At 38.2% G+C, this 11,166-nt stretch overlaps 2 protein-coding genes across 3 annotated transcripts; one reads left to right on the top strand and one right to left on the bottom strand.

Annotated features, from left to right (window-relative positions):
- The first annotated feature begins 215 nt into the window (after nucleotides 1-215).
- LOC104109582 (11-beta-hydroxysteroid dehydrogenase B-like) lies at nucleotides 216-4,504 on the top strand. 2 transcript variants are annotated; one of them, XM_009618916.3, is made up of 6 exons: nucleotides 219-540; nucleotides 1,628-1,820; nucleotides 2,542-2,627; nucleotides 2,755-2,886; nucleotides 3,077-3,241; nucleotides 3,800-4,504. In XM_009618916.3, exons 1-6 carry the CDS (start codon nucleotides 358-360, stop codon nucleotides 4,088-4,090), a joined length of 1,050 nt encoding a protein of 349 aa, XP_009617211.1. In that variant the 5' UTR covers nucleotides 219-357; the 3' UTR covers nucleotides 4,091-4,504. The 2 variants fall into 2 exon arrangements, with proteins under 2 accessions (XP_018630907.1, XP_009617211.1); XM_018775391.3 differs by lacking the exon at nucleotides 2,755-2,886 and having other exon boundaries at nucleotides 216-540.
- A 131-nt stretch (nucleotides 4,505-4,635) lies between these two features.
- LOC104109581 (ethylene-responsive transcription factor ERF020) lies at nucleotides 4,636-5,082 on the bottom strand. Its single transcript, XM_009618915.4, has one exon. The coding sequence runs from the start codon at nucleotides 5,080-5,082 to the stop codon at nucleotides 4,636-4,638; it is 447 nt and encodes a 148-aa protein (XP_009617210.1).
- Nucleotides 5,083-11,166: the final 6,084 nt, after the last annotated feature.

Raw genomic sequence — 11,166 nt, 5'->3', positions numbered from 1 at the left:
ACGACTAATTAATATTAGGAGTACTAATTTGTCCACTTTTATGTGTTGTGACTTGTGATATAAAAAAATAAAATATTTGTAGGGCATGCAAGTAGTTCCGAAAAAACAAGTCCTCCATTCGTCATAAACCCTCTCAGCACCTCATACCACGTGTTCTCTCATTTGCATGCACTATCGATCAGCTTTAGTGTTTATCTATCTAATTCCTACACTACTAAATCTTAACCTACCCAACCAAACTGCACTAAAAATCAACCCTCTTTTCCCTCCTGATCTCATTTTTCTTCAGTTTTGTGAATTGAAGGAATTAATATATTGGAAAAGAGGTGATCGATTATATATAAAAGGAATTAATTAATGGATTTGGTGAACTCAGTGCTGAATTTTGTGGTACCACCGGCAAGTTTGGTGATGTTGGCATGTGCATGGCCAGCTTTCACTTTCATCAACATATGTGAACGGCTTTACAACACTTTCTTTGGTGAAGATATGGAGGATAAAGTTGTTATTATCACCGGAGCTTCTTCTGGTATTGGAGAGGTAACTCAATTCTGATTCTCTCTCTCTCTATATATATATGTCATCTTTCAAGCAGGAACATGTTAATATTTGGGATCAGCGATAGCACTTTCTTTTTCGTTTTTCTTCAACAACTTAAACTGCATGCTATACAAATGTCAATTTAGCGTACACTTCTCTTACATAAACAAAACTTAATTATTTGTAGGTTATATATGGAGTTACTCTAAAGCACCCTGTCTAATGCACATTGCAATAATTACAAAGACAAAATTTTGGTTAAAAAGTACCTACCTTAGCTAATTACATTAATTTATAGCTAATGACAAAAACCACCTTATCCGAATGACTTTTACCTTGTCGATCGCCTAGTCTATAGAATAACTTCAAATTGGCTTATGTAAAAGACCGCTCGTCTAGGGAAGGTGAAAGCCACTTGACTGTAAGGTAAGGAGAGTTTGTAAAATTACACTGCATTAACTTTACCTTGACCAAACTGGAATTTATAACTCTGGTGTTTCTATATATGCATTTTACAAGCGTTCCCTTTTTCTTTTGACTAAACTTGGTAAAGTTGATGGAATAAGTGAATCATGATTTGCTGAAGAACTAGGCAGAACTTCATATAGTGATATCTGAAAAGTAATTAACTATCGTCGATCTATGATTGTTCTTTTCAAGAGGACGCCTTAGACTTTACCACAATTGAGATTGGAGGGTCATCTTCCATTTTCAGATTGAGCTATCATTATTGGTCCAAAGTTTAAATTATGACCTACAGTACTAAATATGATTTCTTTGACAATATTGCAGTACTTTACATAGGTTGTATTTGAATGCTTTTGCAAAAGCCCTTCTCCTTTTTTATGCAAGAAGAAAGAGTATTTCTTTAAAATCAGACATTTAGGATAAACTGGTCCTTCACCAAAAAGATACCTAGGTTGATACAATTATTTTTATGTAAGTAGTTCATTAGTCGGGTTGTTATAGCTGCAAGCACAGCTAGTTTACACTTTTCTTCTCACTAATCTTTTGTGAATTGCTTTTTTGGTGCATGAACGATATTTAAAAAGTACTAGATTCTTGATCTTGTGCTCTGTGATGTTAGCAAATTGCATATGAATACGCAAAGAGGAGAACAAATCTTGTCTTGGTTGCAAGGAGAGAAAATAGACTCTGGGGAATCCGTGAGAAAGCTAGGCAACTAGGTGCAAAAAATGTCCTGATAATGGCTGCAGATGTTGTCAAAGAAGATGATTGTAGGAGATTCATCACCGAGACTGTAAACTTTTATGGGCGTGGTAAGTCCAAGTAATATGTTCGTCTTGTTTTGTTAATAATGATTCAAAATGTTATTAGATGAGGTTCCCTAGCGCAAGCTGACCACTGATGTATTACAAGCTTTTCATCTATTCTGATTTGAATGGACCAGGGTTCTCAAGGTACATATGCCCGCGCTTAAGTGATATGAACAAAGAAATTTTTGACAATTGATCCCCCTTCCCCTATAACCATCCTTGATCTAGACAGAGTTTCTTTATGTCTCTATTCCATTGTGCATTATCACTAGGTAATTATATAGGCTTGGTCAACTTAAAACCGTATTTGAAATTCTATTTCGAGGTTATTTCATTTCATTCCTTCAAGCAAAAATAATCAGAAGCAGATATTATCTACAGATGGACTCTGATTTTGCTGGAACTATCCTACTTCCTCAGCAGCCAAAAAATTAATTTCAAGTTCTTATGTAACACCTCATCCTATTTTGAAATAAAGAGGTTTGTTACTTATAGCAATTTTAATGTGGTGGTTTCAAATGTTCAAGTTTTCAGTTTCTAAAAGAGTGAATACTTTTGTATCTGCTTTCAGTTAGAAATTTATTCAATTGTCCTTGGGAGAATGAGACTATCAACCTTGAACAAAAACAGTGTTATATTGTATATGACATGTTTTAATCATATAGAATAGCGCGTTCTCATGAAAAGGTTAGCTGATATTTAGTTGTTGTTCCATTATTTGCAGTGGATCATCTTGTGAATACAGTAAGCTTGGGACATACTTTCTACCTGGAAGAAGCCACGGATACAAATGTGTTTCCTATTTTGATGGTATTTGGAGTATCTAATTTGTTATCATCCATAGTTACTAATTGTTATAAATTCTCGCATTCAAGTGCTGCTAGTAACTCCAAATTAATCTATAACTTTGAAGTGTGAAGTTTTTCCTTCTTCTTAGGATATCAATTTCTGGGGAAATGTGTATCCTACCTATGTAGCTCTACCTCATCTGCGGCAAACCAGAGGCCGGGTCATTGTGAATGCATCAGTGGAGAACTGGTTACCCTTGCCAAGAATGAGCTTATATTCAGTAAGAATTGAACTTCATATACAGACCTTTAAAGCTGCATTATTTTGCTTCTTGAGTCAACATTGTTTAGACTCCTCCATCTCCCCTTTGGCCAAAGAGTCAGTGTTCATAATTCACCTTAGCAAAGAAAGCATTTTGGTGGTATGCTTCTTTTCAGTTTCTTAATATTTCCCTTTTTTCTTTTGAATAGGCAGCAAAAGCCGCAGTTATAAACTTTTATGAGACCCTAAAGTTAGAGGTGAAGGATGATGTCGGGATCACAATAGCGACACACGGATGGATTGGGACTGAAATAACAAGGGGAAAATTCATGATGGATGAAGGTGCGGATATGCAGTGGAAGGAAGAAAGGGAAGTAAGATTCTCTTCGCTTTGTAGAATTGAAATTCTCTGTCTGCTCCAACACACTGCTACTATTTGCAAAGTTCCATGCTTTCCTTTTCAAAGCAGCAAAAAAGGACATGTCTGACCTTTTTGATGCATAAAACATCCATGACTTTAAGCAGCAGAAACACGGTTTCTAGCTGTTTCAATGTGTTAAGTTCACATGCTTTTCTTTTCCAAGCAGGACTTAGGATATTATGGATTATGGAGAAATTATAAACTTAAATGCCTCACTACTTTTAATTTCTGTAACTAGTAGTTGATACAAGGTTGTTGGAATTAATGATCTACATAGGACTGTCCATTTTATAGTTGGGAGTTAGCTCTTTGCAGATTTAAGATCGTACGCTACAAGAAACCTGCTAATTACATAGGGATTTTTACCACAGAAATTACTCATACGGAAATCTAAAATTGCTAAATTCTTAAATATATTACATGGGATATTTCCCTTGTCATTTTTGGGTAATTTCTGGTAAGTTGTTATGTCCATCGCTTTACAATGTTTGTATATGACTTTGGATTTAAGGTTGGTGCATCTGGAAGTTCAGTGGAGGAATTTGCAAAGTTGATTGTAGCGGGAGCATGTCGTGGAGATCCATACGTGAAATACCCAGGCTGGTACGACATTTTCCTTCTCTATAGAGTCTTCGCACCAAACATCCTCCAATGGACATTTCGGATGCTATTTGCACATCAAGGTGCTAGGAAAACTTCCTTTATTGGAACGGGAAGGCCTCTTCTAGAGACATCCCCATCCTCGTCTCCTCAGAGACTCGGAGCCCCTATCGTGATGCAAGATCTGCAGAAAATGGAATGAAAATACTTTGATTTCTGTGGGTTACGTTCAAAACTGTTTATTTGTCAAGATTTAATTTGTAAGATGATCGTTTCTACTCTCGAGATGAATAAACGAATAAACTTGGTTCCCGTTAAGTTCTTTTTGATGCTTTAACTCATCTTTATAGTACAGTGATTGATACCTTTATTTAAATGAAGACCAGTTTGATAAATGATGTAGTTGTGATTATTTATCAATCAGGATAAATAGAAGAATTGCATGTATCTTGTATGCGTACGTACAAGAATGCTTTGGATATTGATTATTGACTGAGGGCCCACTCAAAGTACCGATGAACTAGATTACGAAAATACACAATATATACCCGAATAAGTTTAAATTAACTAAGTAGTTTGATCATCAAAATTCTTGAAAACCAACCGAACTTGTGTAGACGTGTAAAAGAAAAAAGGGTGCCCCTTGGGAGATAGAGGAACTCAGGGATGTGCAAAGTTTTTATTCTTTTACTTTAGGATTTCGGTATTCAAAAAATTTCAGTCTGACGAATGCATGTGCTTCAAATATCAATATAGATAATCTTCAACAGAAATGCTGAGAGCTTCACTTTTCCCATTATTGTCCACACTTTGACAAACATGACCATTCATTTCTTGTTGACCACCTTTTACAGTAGGAGTAGGGTAACTTGTAACCAACTTTGCATCAATGGCCATGCCAGCATCTGAGGCCACCTTTTGCACTGACCTCGGTGACATTCCACGTTCAACATTAACGGCCGGTAACATAAATGGGAAGTTTAATTTATCTAACGACAAGGACGATTCCCGGAGACAATAATAGGCTATATCATGTGCAACAGCAGCAGCTTCTTGGGTTGTATAAGTGCCTAGCCAAAGCCGTTCACTGCTACCTGGAACTCGAATTTCTGACACCCATTTCCCCCATTTTCGACGCCGAATTCCTCTGTATTTTTTCTGCTCTGCACTTGTACCTTCATCTGAGCTGCTCATTTTTGTAACAAAAAGAAAAAAAAAAGGTGTTAAGTTTGCTTAGATTTGTTGCAAAATAAGTAGTCTCGGTTATTTATAGGTTGAAGATTGTGCAAGTCAAAGGCTCTATAAACGAAGCATGTGGACGAAAATGAGCACTAAGGTCAAATTAAGCATTAAGGTCAACGGTCAAATTAAAATGGGATATGCAAGTTGGAGCAAAATAGACTAGTTTAGATCCATTTAAAGGGGTAAATTATAAGAAAGAGGAAAAAGAAAATCAAAAGCAGATTGTGGAGATGATGGAAATTTATTGCACATACCGAGTCCTAAAATTTGTGAACTAAAGTGTATTTATCAAGAAATGCATTAAAAAATTAGATTACTATACAGTTTGTGGACTATAATGCAAGAAATGGATGGATCAATAATAATTACTGGACTATTATATTATTATCTTCTTAAAATCCAACTATATATATGGTGTATCATAAACATGCATGTACTCCTATTAAATTGGACATTTCTTTTTTCTATTACGAGAATGTGAAAAAATATTGCTCCTACATTATATTTTTGAACTGTTATCTTGGAGTTTAAGAATTGAATAATCTTTTGATTCGGGAATTCATTTTTCTGAAGTTAATTTGGCTAGTTAATCGCCACAATTTTAAAAGTATTAAAGAAGAAAAGGAAAAAACAAAAAGAACAACATATGCTAAATATTGTACCTTGTTATCTTCTAGAGTTCCATGTATTTTTTAGTAAGTCAATGGTGTCAATTCAAGTATGGGAGTCAACATCTCGTATATCATCATCCGTGACGTCATGAATTATTTAAGGGCCCATAATTATAGAACATGTTTCTTGTTCAAAGTAGGAAAACAGGTGGTAGGACATGCATTACGGTAAAACGAAGCTATAATTTAAATTTTATGTGTTCGAAATTCTATTTATAATATTTTAAATTATAATTTATATATATTTAATTAAAATTTTAAAATAAATATAAAATTTGGATCAAAGTTATTGGACTTGGTCAAACTCATATTAAGCAAATCACTAGCTCCATCCATGCATTAGGGGATATATATATATATATATATATATATATATATATATATATATATATATATATTGATTGATATTAATTCATATACACTAATAGTAATATTTTTAATTACATTGTGCAATTTAACCTATGATAGCAGGTTATCTATCTTAATATTTAGCTACTATTTTTATTTATTATCAACAGTTATCATATAGTTTCATTGAGATCTACAAATCATCTACTATCAGTTTCCATATGCAAACTATCTAGCAGAAAATTGTTATTGTACTCCTTTCATCTATATAATATATTCTTAACGATTATCAAAATCTTAAGAGGAAGGGGTAGAGTTATTTCAACCGTAATAGACTATGAAAAACTTGAAATAACATATGCGATATTTCACACTTCTAACATTATACATTTATTTTTCGAGCTAGTTACCATTTAGGAAACAAGAAACTCTTCTCTAACAACAATTTTGTTTCGTGTTGTACAATTGTAGTCTTAAGAGATAATGTGATTAATGGCCAAATTAAGGAATATAAACTAATATAGTTAGTGTGGTAAGTGTTTATCCGAAAAATTAGATAGAGTTGAATTTGTACGTAGTTCTAAGGGTATGTGGTATAGCTTGATACAAATCGTAAAGAGAAATAAAAATATCCAATCTTGACTATAAGAACGAAAGATAAAAACTGTTGAAAAGAGGAAATAAATGAAGTAAGAGAGCTCAAAGGATTGATCTTTCAATGTGTGAATGTGTCCTTCACAGAAACAACAAGCATTCCCTTTATAGTGGAAGGATCCTACTTTAGATAAATAAAAAATACATAGTAGGGAACCCATGAGGAACTAGCTTTTCCCTAATTCCTGCCAGGATTCTCTCTCCTAGTATGGTTGCAACGACTCTTGTCTGTGAACTCGAGATTGACTCGAGCTTTCGATCTTGACTCGAGCTCGATTCTGACTCGGAGTCTAGTATTGACTCAGGGTCGGTGTCTGTCGATCTATGCATCTTAGACTCGATAATTTTGCCTCGCCCCGTAGTTCGATTTGGATACGAGCTCGATAATGATACCGAGCTTGTCATTGATCCGTCCTAGAACTCGAAACTCGATGACCTGACTTCGAACCTCTACCTGGTATTACGAAGCCGCCCTTCAATCAAAGTATTATCATACCGACCAGTCCGTACGACGGACTAATTAATTTTGACCGTATACAAATAGTCCCCGTATTTCTCGGGAAGAATGTAACGAGAAACGATATGATTTTCCAACGGTATGATTAGATATATACTAACGTGTGCATCGAATCCGATCGTGACGTATACGATAGCTGTCCCATCGGTTCAGTTTATCGAGGATTTAATGCGTGTCAGACGGTGGTCGGTCATTATCGATATAGGACCGCCACTGCTCAGCCTATAAACATCCCCTTCTTTCACCATTAATCAATTTTACATCTTCTAATCTCAAAATTTCCTAAGCATTTTCTCATACCTTCTGAATTAAGTGCGAAATTTTTCTTCTATGATTTTTACTGCAAAATCTTTCTTTGAAACACCACATCTTCTTTATTTCTTTCTTCTAAATTCAAAAAATGGTGAAAACATCAAAAACCGTCCCTAAAAAAGAAGAGGCTTCTTCTTCACAACACGCCGCCGATAAAATACCGGTGGAGCCACGGCCTGAAGAGTTTGTTCCCGGAACATGTCTTCTCACCTCCGATTTTAAGGTCGATAAGGGCTCGTTGGTTCCCGATCGGTGTGAGCCGGTATCGAGGTATTTGTGTTCGATAACCAAAAATAAACTTGCTCAGTTAAAGACAGATTGCAACTGGGATAACAAGGAAGTGATAATTCTGGCTCCCGATGAAGATATTGCCACCCACGTGGAAGGGTTCCTTAGTGTGTATACTTACCTTTTTACGTTAGGACCTCTCGACCCTGTTATCATCGATTTTTGTCGTCAATACCGAATAACTCTAGGTCAGATTCATCCTTCCTTTTGGCGGATCGTTATCCTGATCTGTTTCTTCGCAAACAAGACCGAGGGGATGCCTTTCACCCTCGATCATCTTATTAGATTGTATAGTCCCTGCCTCTTTCAAGGTGGATTAATAAAACTTTAATGCCGGGCTACCAAGGTACTATTCTCGAACATAGATGAGGACAATGATCGAGGTTGGATGGGCAGGTTCATTCGAGTGAAGACTTCGGACCTAATCCCAGCCGAAAAGATGCCATTCCCCGAAGAATGGAATATGAAGCGTAAGTGTAATTCTGCTGCTTATTCCCTATCGTCTTGTTTCTTTGTTTCTTTGTTGCTGATATCTCTTTTGTGATGCAGTGATTCCTTGGATGCCCGGTGCCGTTCCCAATATCTTAAGAGCTGGGTACGGGCCCTGGCTTCGACCTCTACATATGCCGAACGTTCATGGCATGATTTGGCAAAGGGCCGATAGGAGGCCAAAAATCATGGTAAGCCTATTTCTCATGTTTTGAGAGTTCGAACTAAATATTTTTCACATATCCAACCAATTTTCTTGTGTGCAGGCCTGGGCAGAGATGTGGTTCTGAGGCACCTGCCCGACGAGGAAGAAGCCTCGGACCCGGTTTCTAAACCGGCGAAGGGAAATAAGAGAAAAAGGGCCTCTACTTCCGAAAATCCAAAACCGAAGGCAAGGTCGACTTGTAAGTCGAGGAAGAATACCATCCCTTTGACCTTAGAATTGGTTTAGCGTCTAAGGGATGAAGACAAGGAAGAGGAAGATGACGGGTCCGTACTGGTGGCCCGATCGAAGAAGACCACCGACATTCCACAGGCAGCTGGATCGATGGTGGTTTATAAAGCTCTGCCTCGAACTGAGGATATATCGAAGAAAGATTCGGGCAGAGTCCCCGAGTCGTTGGAGATCGAGGATGCTTCCCATCGAAGCCAACGGATGGGGGATATGTCTGAAGGGGCTCTCCCCGAATCTCTTCCAACCGAAGAGAATGCCCCAAGTGACTCACTTGGGGAAGTAGCAATCGAAGACTCGCCCACCTTCCCTGCTTTTTCCGAAGGGGCAATACGGGAAGCCCAATCTTAGGGCCCCTCGAACTAGACAGGCCTCATGAGGGAGATGATCCTTTTTGTGACCTGTTTACTGGTGTCGAGGACGCTGCCGGCACTAGTGATGCATCGGATCTTTTTCACGGAGTACAGCAGGCTTTGAATCAGGTAAGCCTTAAATTATTTGGTTGGTATTATCTCTTATGTCTGTTTTTCTTTTATTACTTTGTTTCTTCTTTCTTCGTAGGCTATGGTAACTCATCGAGAAGCATGTTCTCGATCCTGAGCTGAGCTGTGTCGATACGAGGCCGATCTCCAACGGGCCATGGAGGAGAGGAAAGCCCTTAAACTTCTCTTAGGGCAAAGGGAAAAAGAAATCAAGGGCCTCCGAGCTGAGTTGGCCAAAGCTCACTAAGATCAGGCTGATCTGTCCGAGCAGGTAATGACACTATTAAAAGCCTATGGACTTGATACTGGAATGATGGCTAACCTATCGGTCTCACAGCTGCAGCAGAAGCTTGAGATGATCGGGAAGCTCCGTGAGGAGGTCGATGTGATAAAGGCAGAGTCCTTGAAATGGAAAGGAAATATGGACCGCTTTGCTGCAGAGAAAGAGGCTGCTCGAGCCTAATTATCATCGGTCAAAAATCAACTTCAGAGTCTAAAGGAGAAAAGCTTGGTTCAAGCAAGGAAAATAGAAGAGCTCGAGGCTCGGTTGGCTTCTGAACTTGCCAAGGCTGAAAAGACAAAGGCCGATGTAGACACATTTGTGGCTGTTTATCGGGTCGATGCTAAGGCCGCTCAGTTGCATGTGAGAGAAGTATCCGAGACCGCTCGAACTCCAGCACATTGGATTGTCGAATTTGCCAAATGCCAATCTCGGAGGGAAACCCTCGAGGAGATCCATACTCGAGGCTTCAATCTTACTGAAGAGATAATAAAGGCAAAAGAGCTTGAAGCCGATCCCGGGGCCTTGGCCTTCGATGATGATGATGACGATGATGATGATGATAACGGTGATGGGAGCAAGAGCAGGTCTTAGAGTAGGGAGGAGCCCAATGGAAAAAAAGACTGCTCCCATAGATAATTAGGGTTTTTCTTATTTGATATTTTTGTGTAAGGTCCTGATCAGACGTTTTGTAAACATATATATAAAGGTCTTTTCTTTTCCCAACTTGTCTCTATTTTCTTTTCTGCCTAGTGAAGATTTTGTTTTACTTGTGTCTTATGAAAATGTGCATAAGTTCGAGGATTTAGTTGAGTAAGTGTTTGCTCGAACTTTTAGTAAAGTAGCCCGTAGGCTTAATAGTCGAGTGAGTGATTGTTCAAACTCGAAGTAAGATAGCCCGTAGGCTTAATAGTCGAGTGAGTGTTTGCTCGAACTCGAAGTAAGATATCCCTTAGGCTTAATAGTCGAGTGAGTGATTGCTTGAACTCGAACTCGAAGTATTGCAGCCCGTAGGCTTTATGGTCGAGTGAGTGCTTGCTTGAACTCAAAGTAAGATAGCCCGTAGGCTTAATAGTCGAGTGAGTGATTGCTCGAACTCGAAGTAAGATAGCCCTTAGGCTTAATAGTCGAGTGAGTGATTTGCTTGAACTCGTACTTGAAGTATTGCAGCCCGTAGCCTTTATGGTCGAGTGAGTGCTTGCTCTAACTCGAAGTAAGATAGCCTGTAGGCTTAATAGTCGAGTGAGTGATTGCTCGAACTCGAAGTAAGTTAGCCCTTAGGCTTAATAGTCGAGTGAGTGATTTGCTTGAACTCGAACTTGAAGTATTGCAACTCGTAGGCTTTATGGTCGAGTGAGTGATTGCTTGAACTCGAACTCAAAGTATTGCAGCCCGTAGGCTTTATGGTCGAGTGAGTGCTTTCTCGAACTCGAAGTAAGATAGCCCGTAGGCTTAATAGTCGAGTGAGTGATTGCTCGAACTCGAAGTAAGATAGCCCTTAGGCTTAATAGTCGAGTGAGTGATTTGCTTGAACTCGTACTCGA

Source organism: Nicotiana tomentosiformis, chromosome 3 (assembly GCF_000390325.3).
Source record: "Nicotiana tomentosiformis chromosome 3, ASM39032v3, whole genome shotgun sequence".
Lineage (NCBI taxonomy): Eukaryota > Viridiplantae > Streptophyta > Magnoliopsida > Solanales > Solanaceae > Nicotiana > Nicotiana tomentosiformis.
Note: the sequence above shows the minus strand (reverse complement) of the source record. Positions and strands in the feature narration are given on the sequence as shown.

What these genes read in the sequence shown, in the direction of transcription:
- LOC104109582 (XM_009618916.3), top strand. Translation starts at nt 358, where the DNA reads ATGGATTTGGTGAACTCAGTGCTGAATTTTGTGGTACCACCGGCAAGT. An exon ending in TGTAAACTTTTATGGGCGTG is followed by an intron (nt 1,821 to 2,541) that starts GTAAGTCCAAGT and finishes CATTATTTGCAG; the next exon opens with TGGATCATCTTGTGAATACA. An exon ending in CAAGAATGAGCTTATATTCA is followed by an intron (nt 2,887 to 3,076) that starts GTAAGAATTGAA and finishes TCTTTTGAATAG; the next exon opens with GCAGCAAAAGCCGCAGTTAT.
- LOC104109581 (XM_009618915.4), bottom strand. Translation starts at nt 5,082, where the DNA reads ATGAGCAGCTCAGATGAAGGTACAAGTGCAGAGCAGAAAAAATACAGA.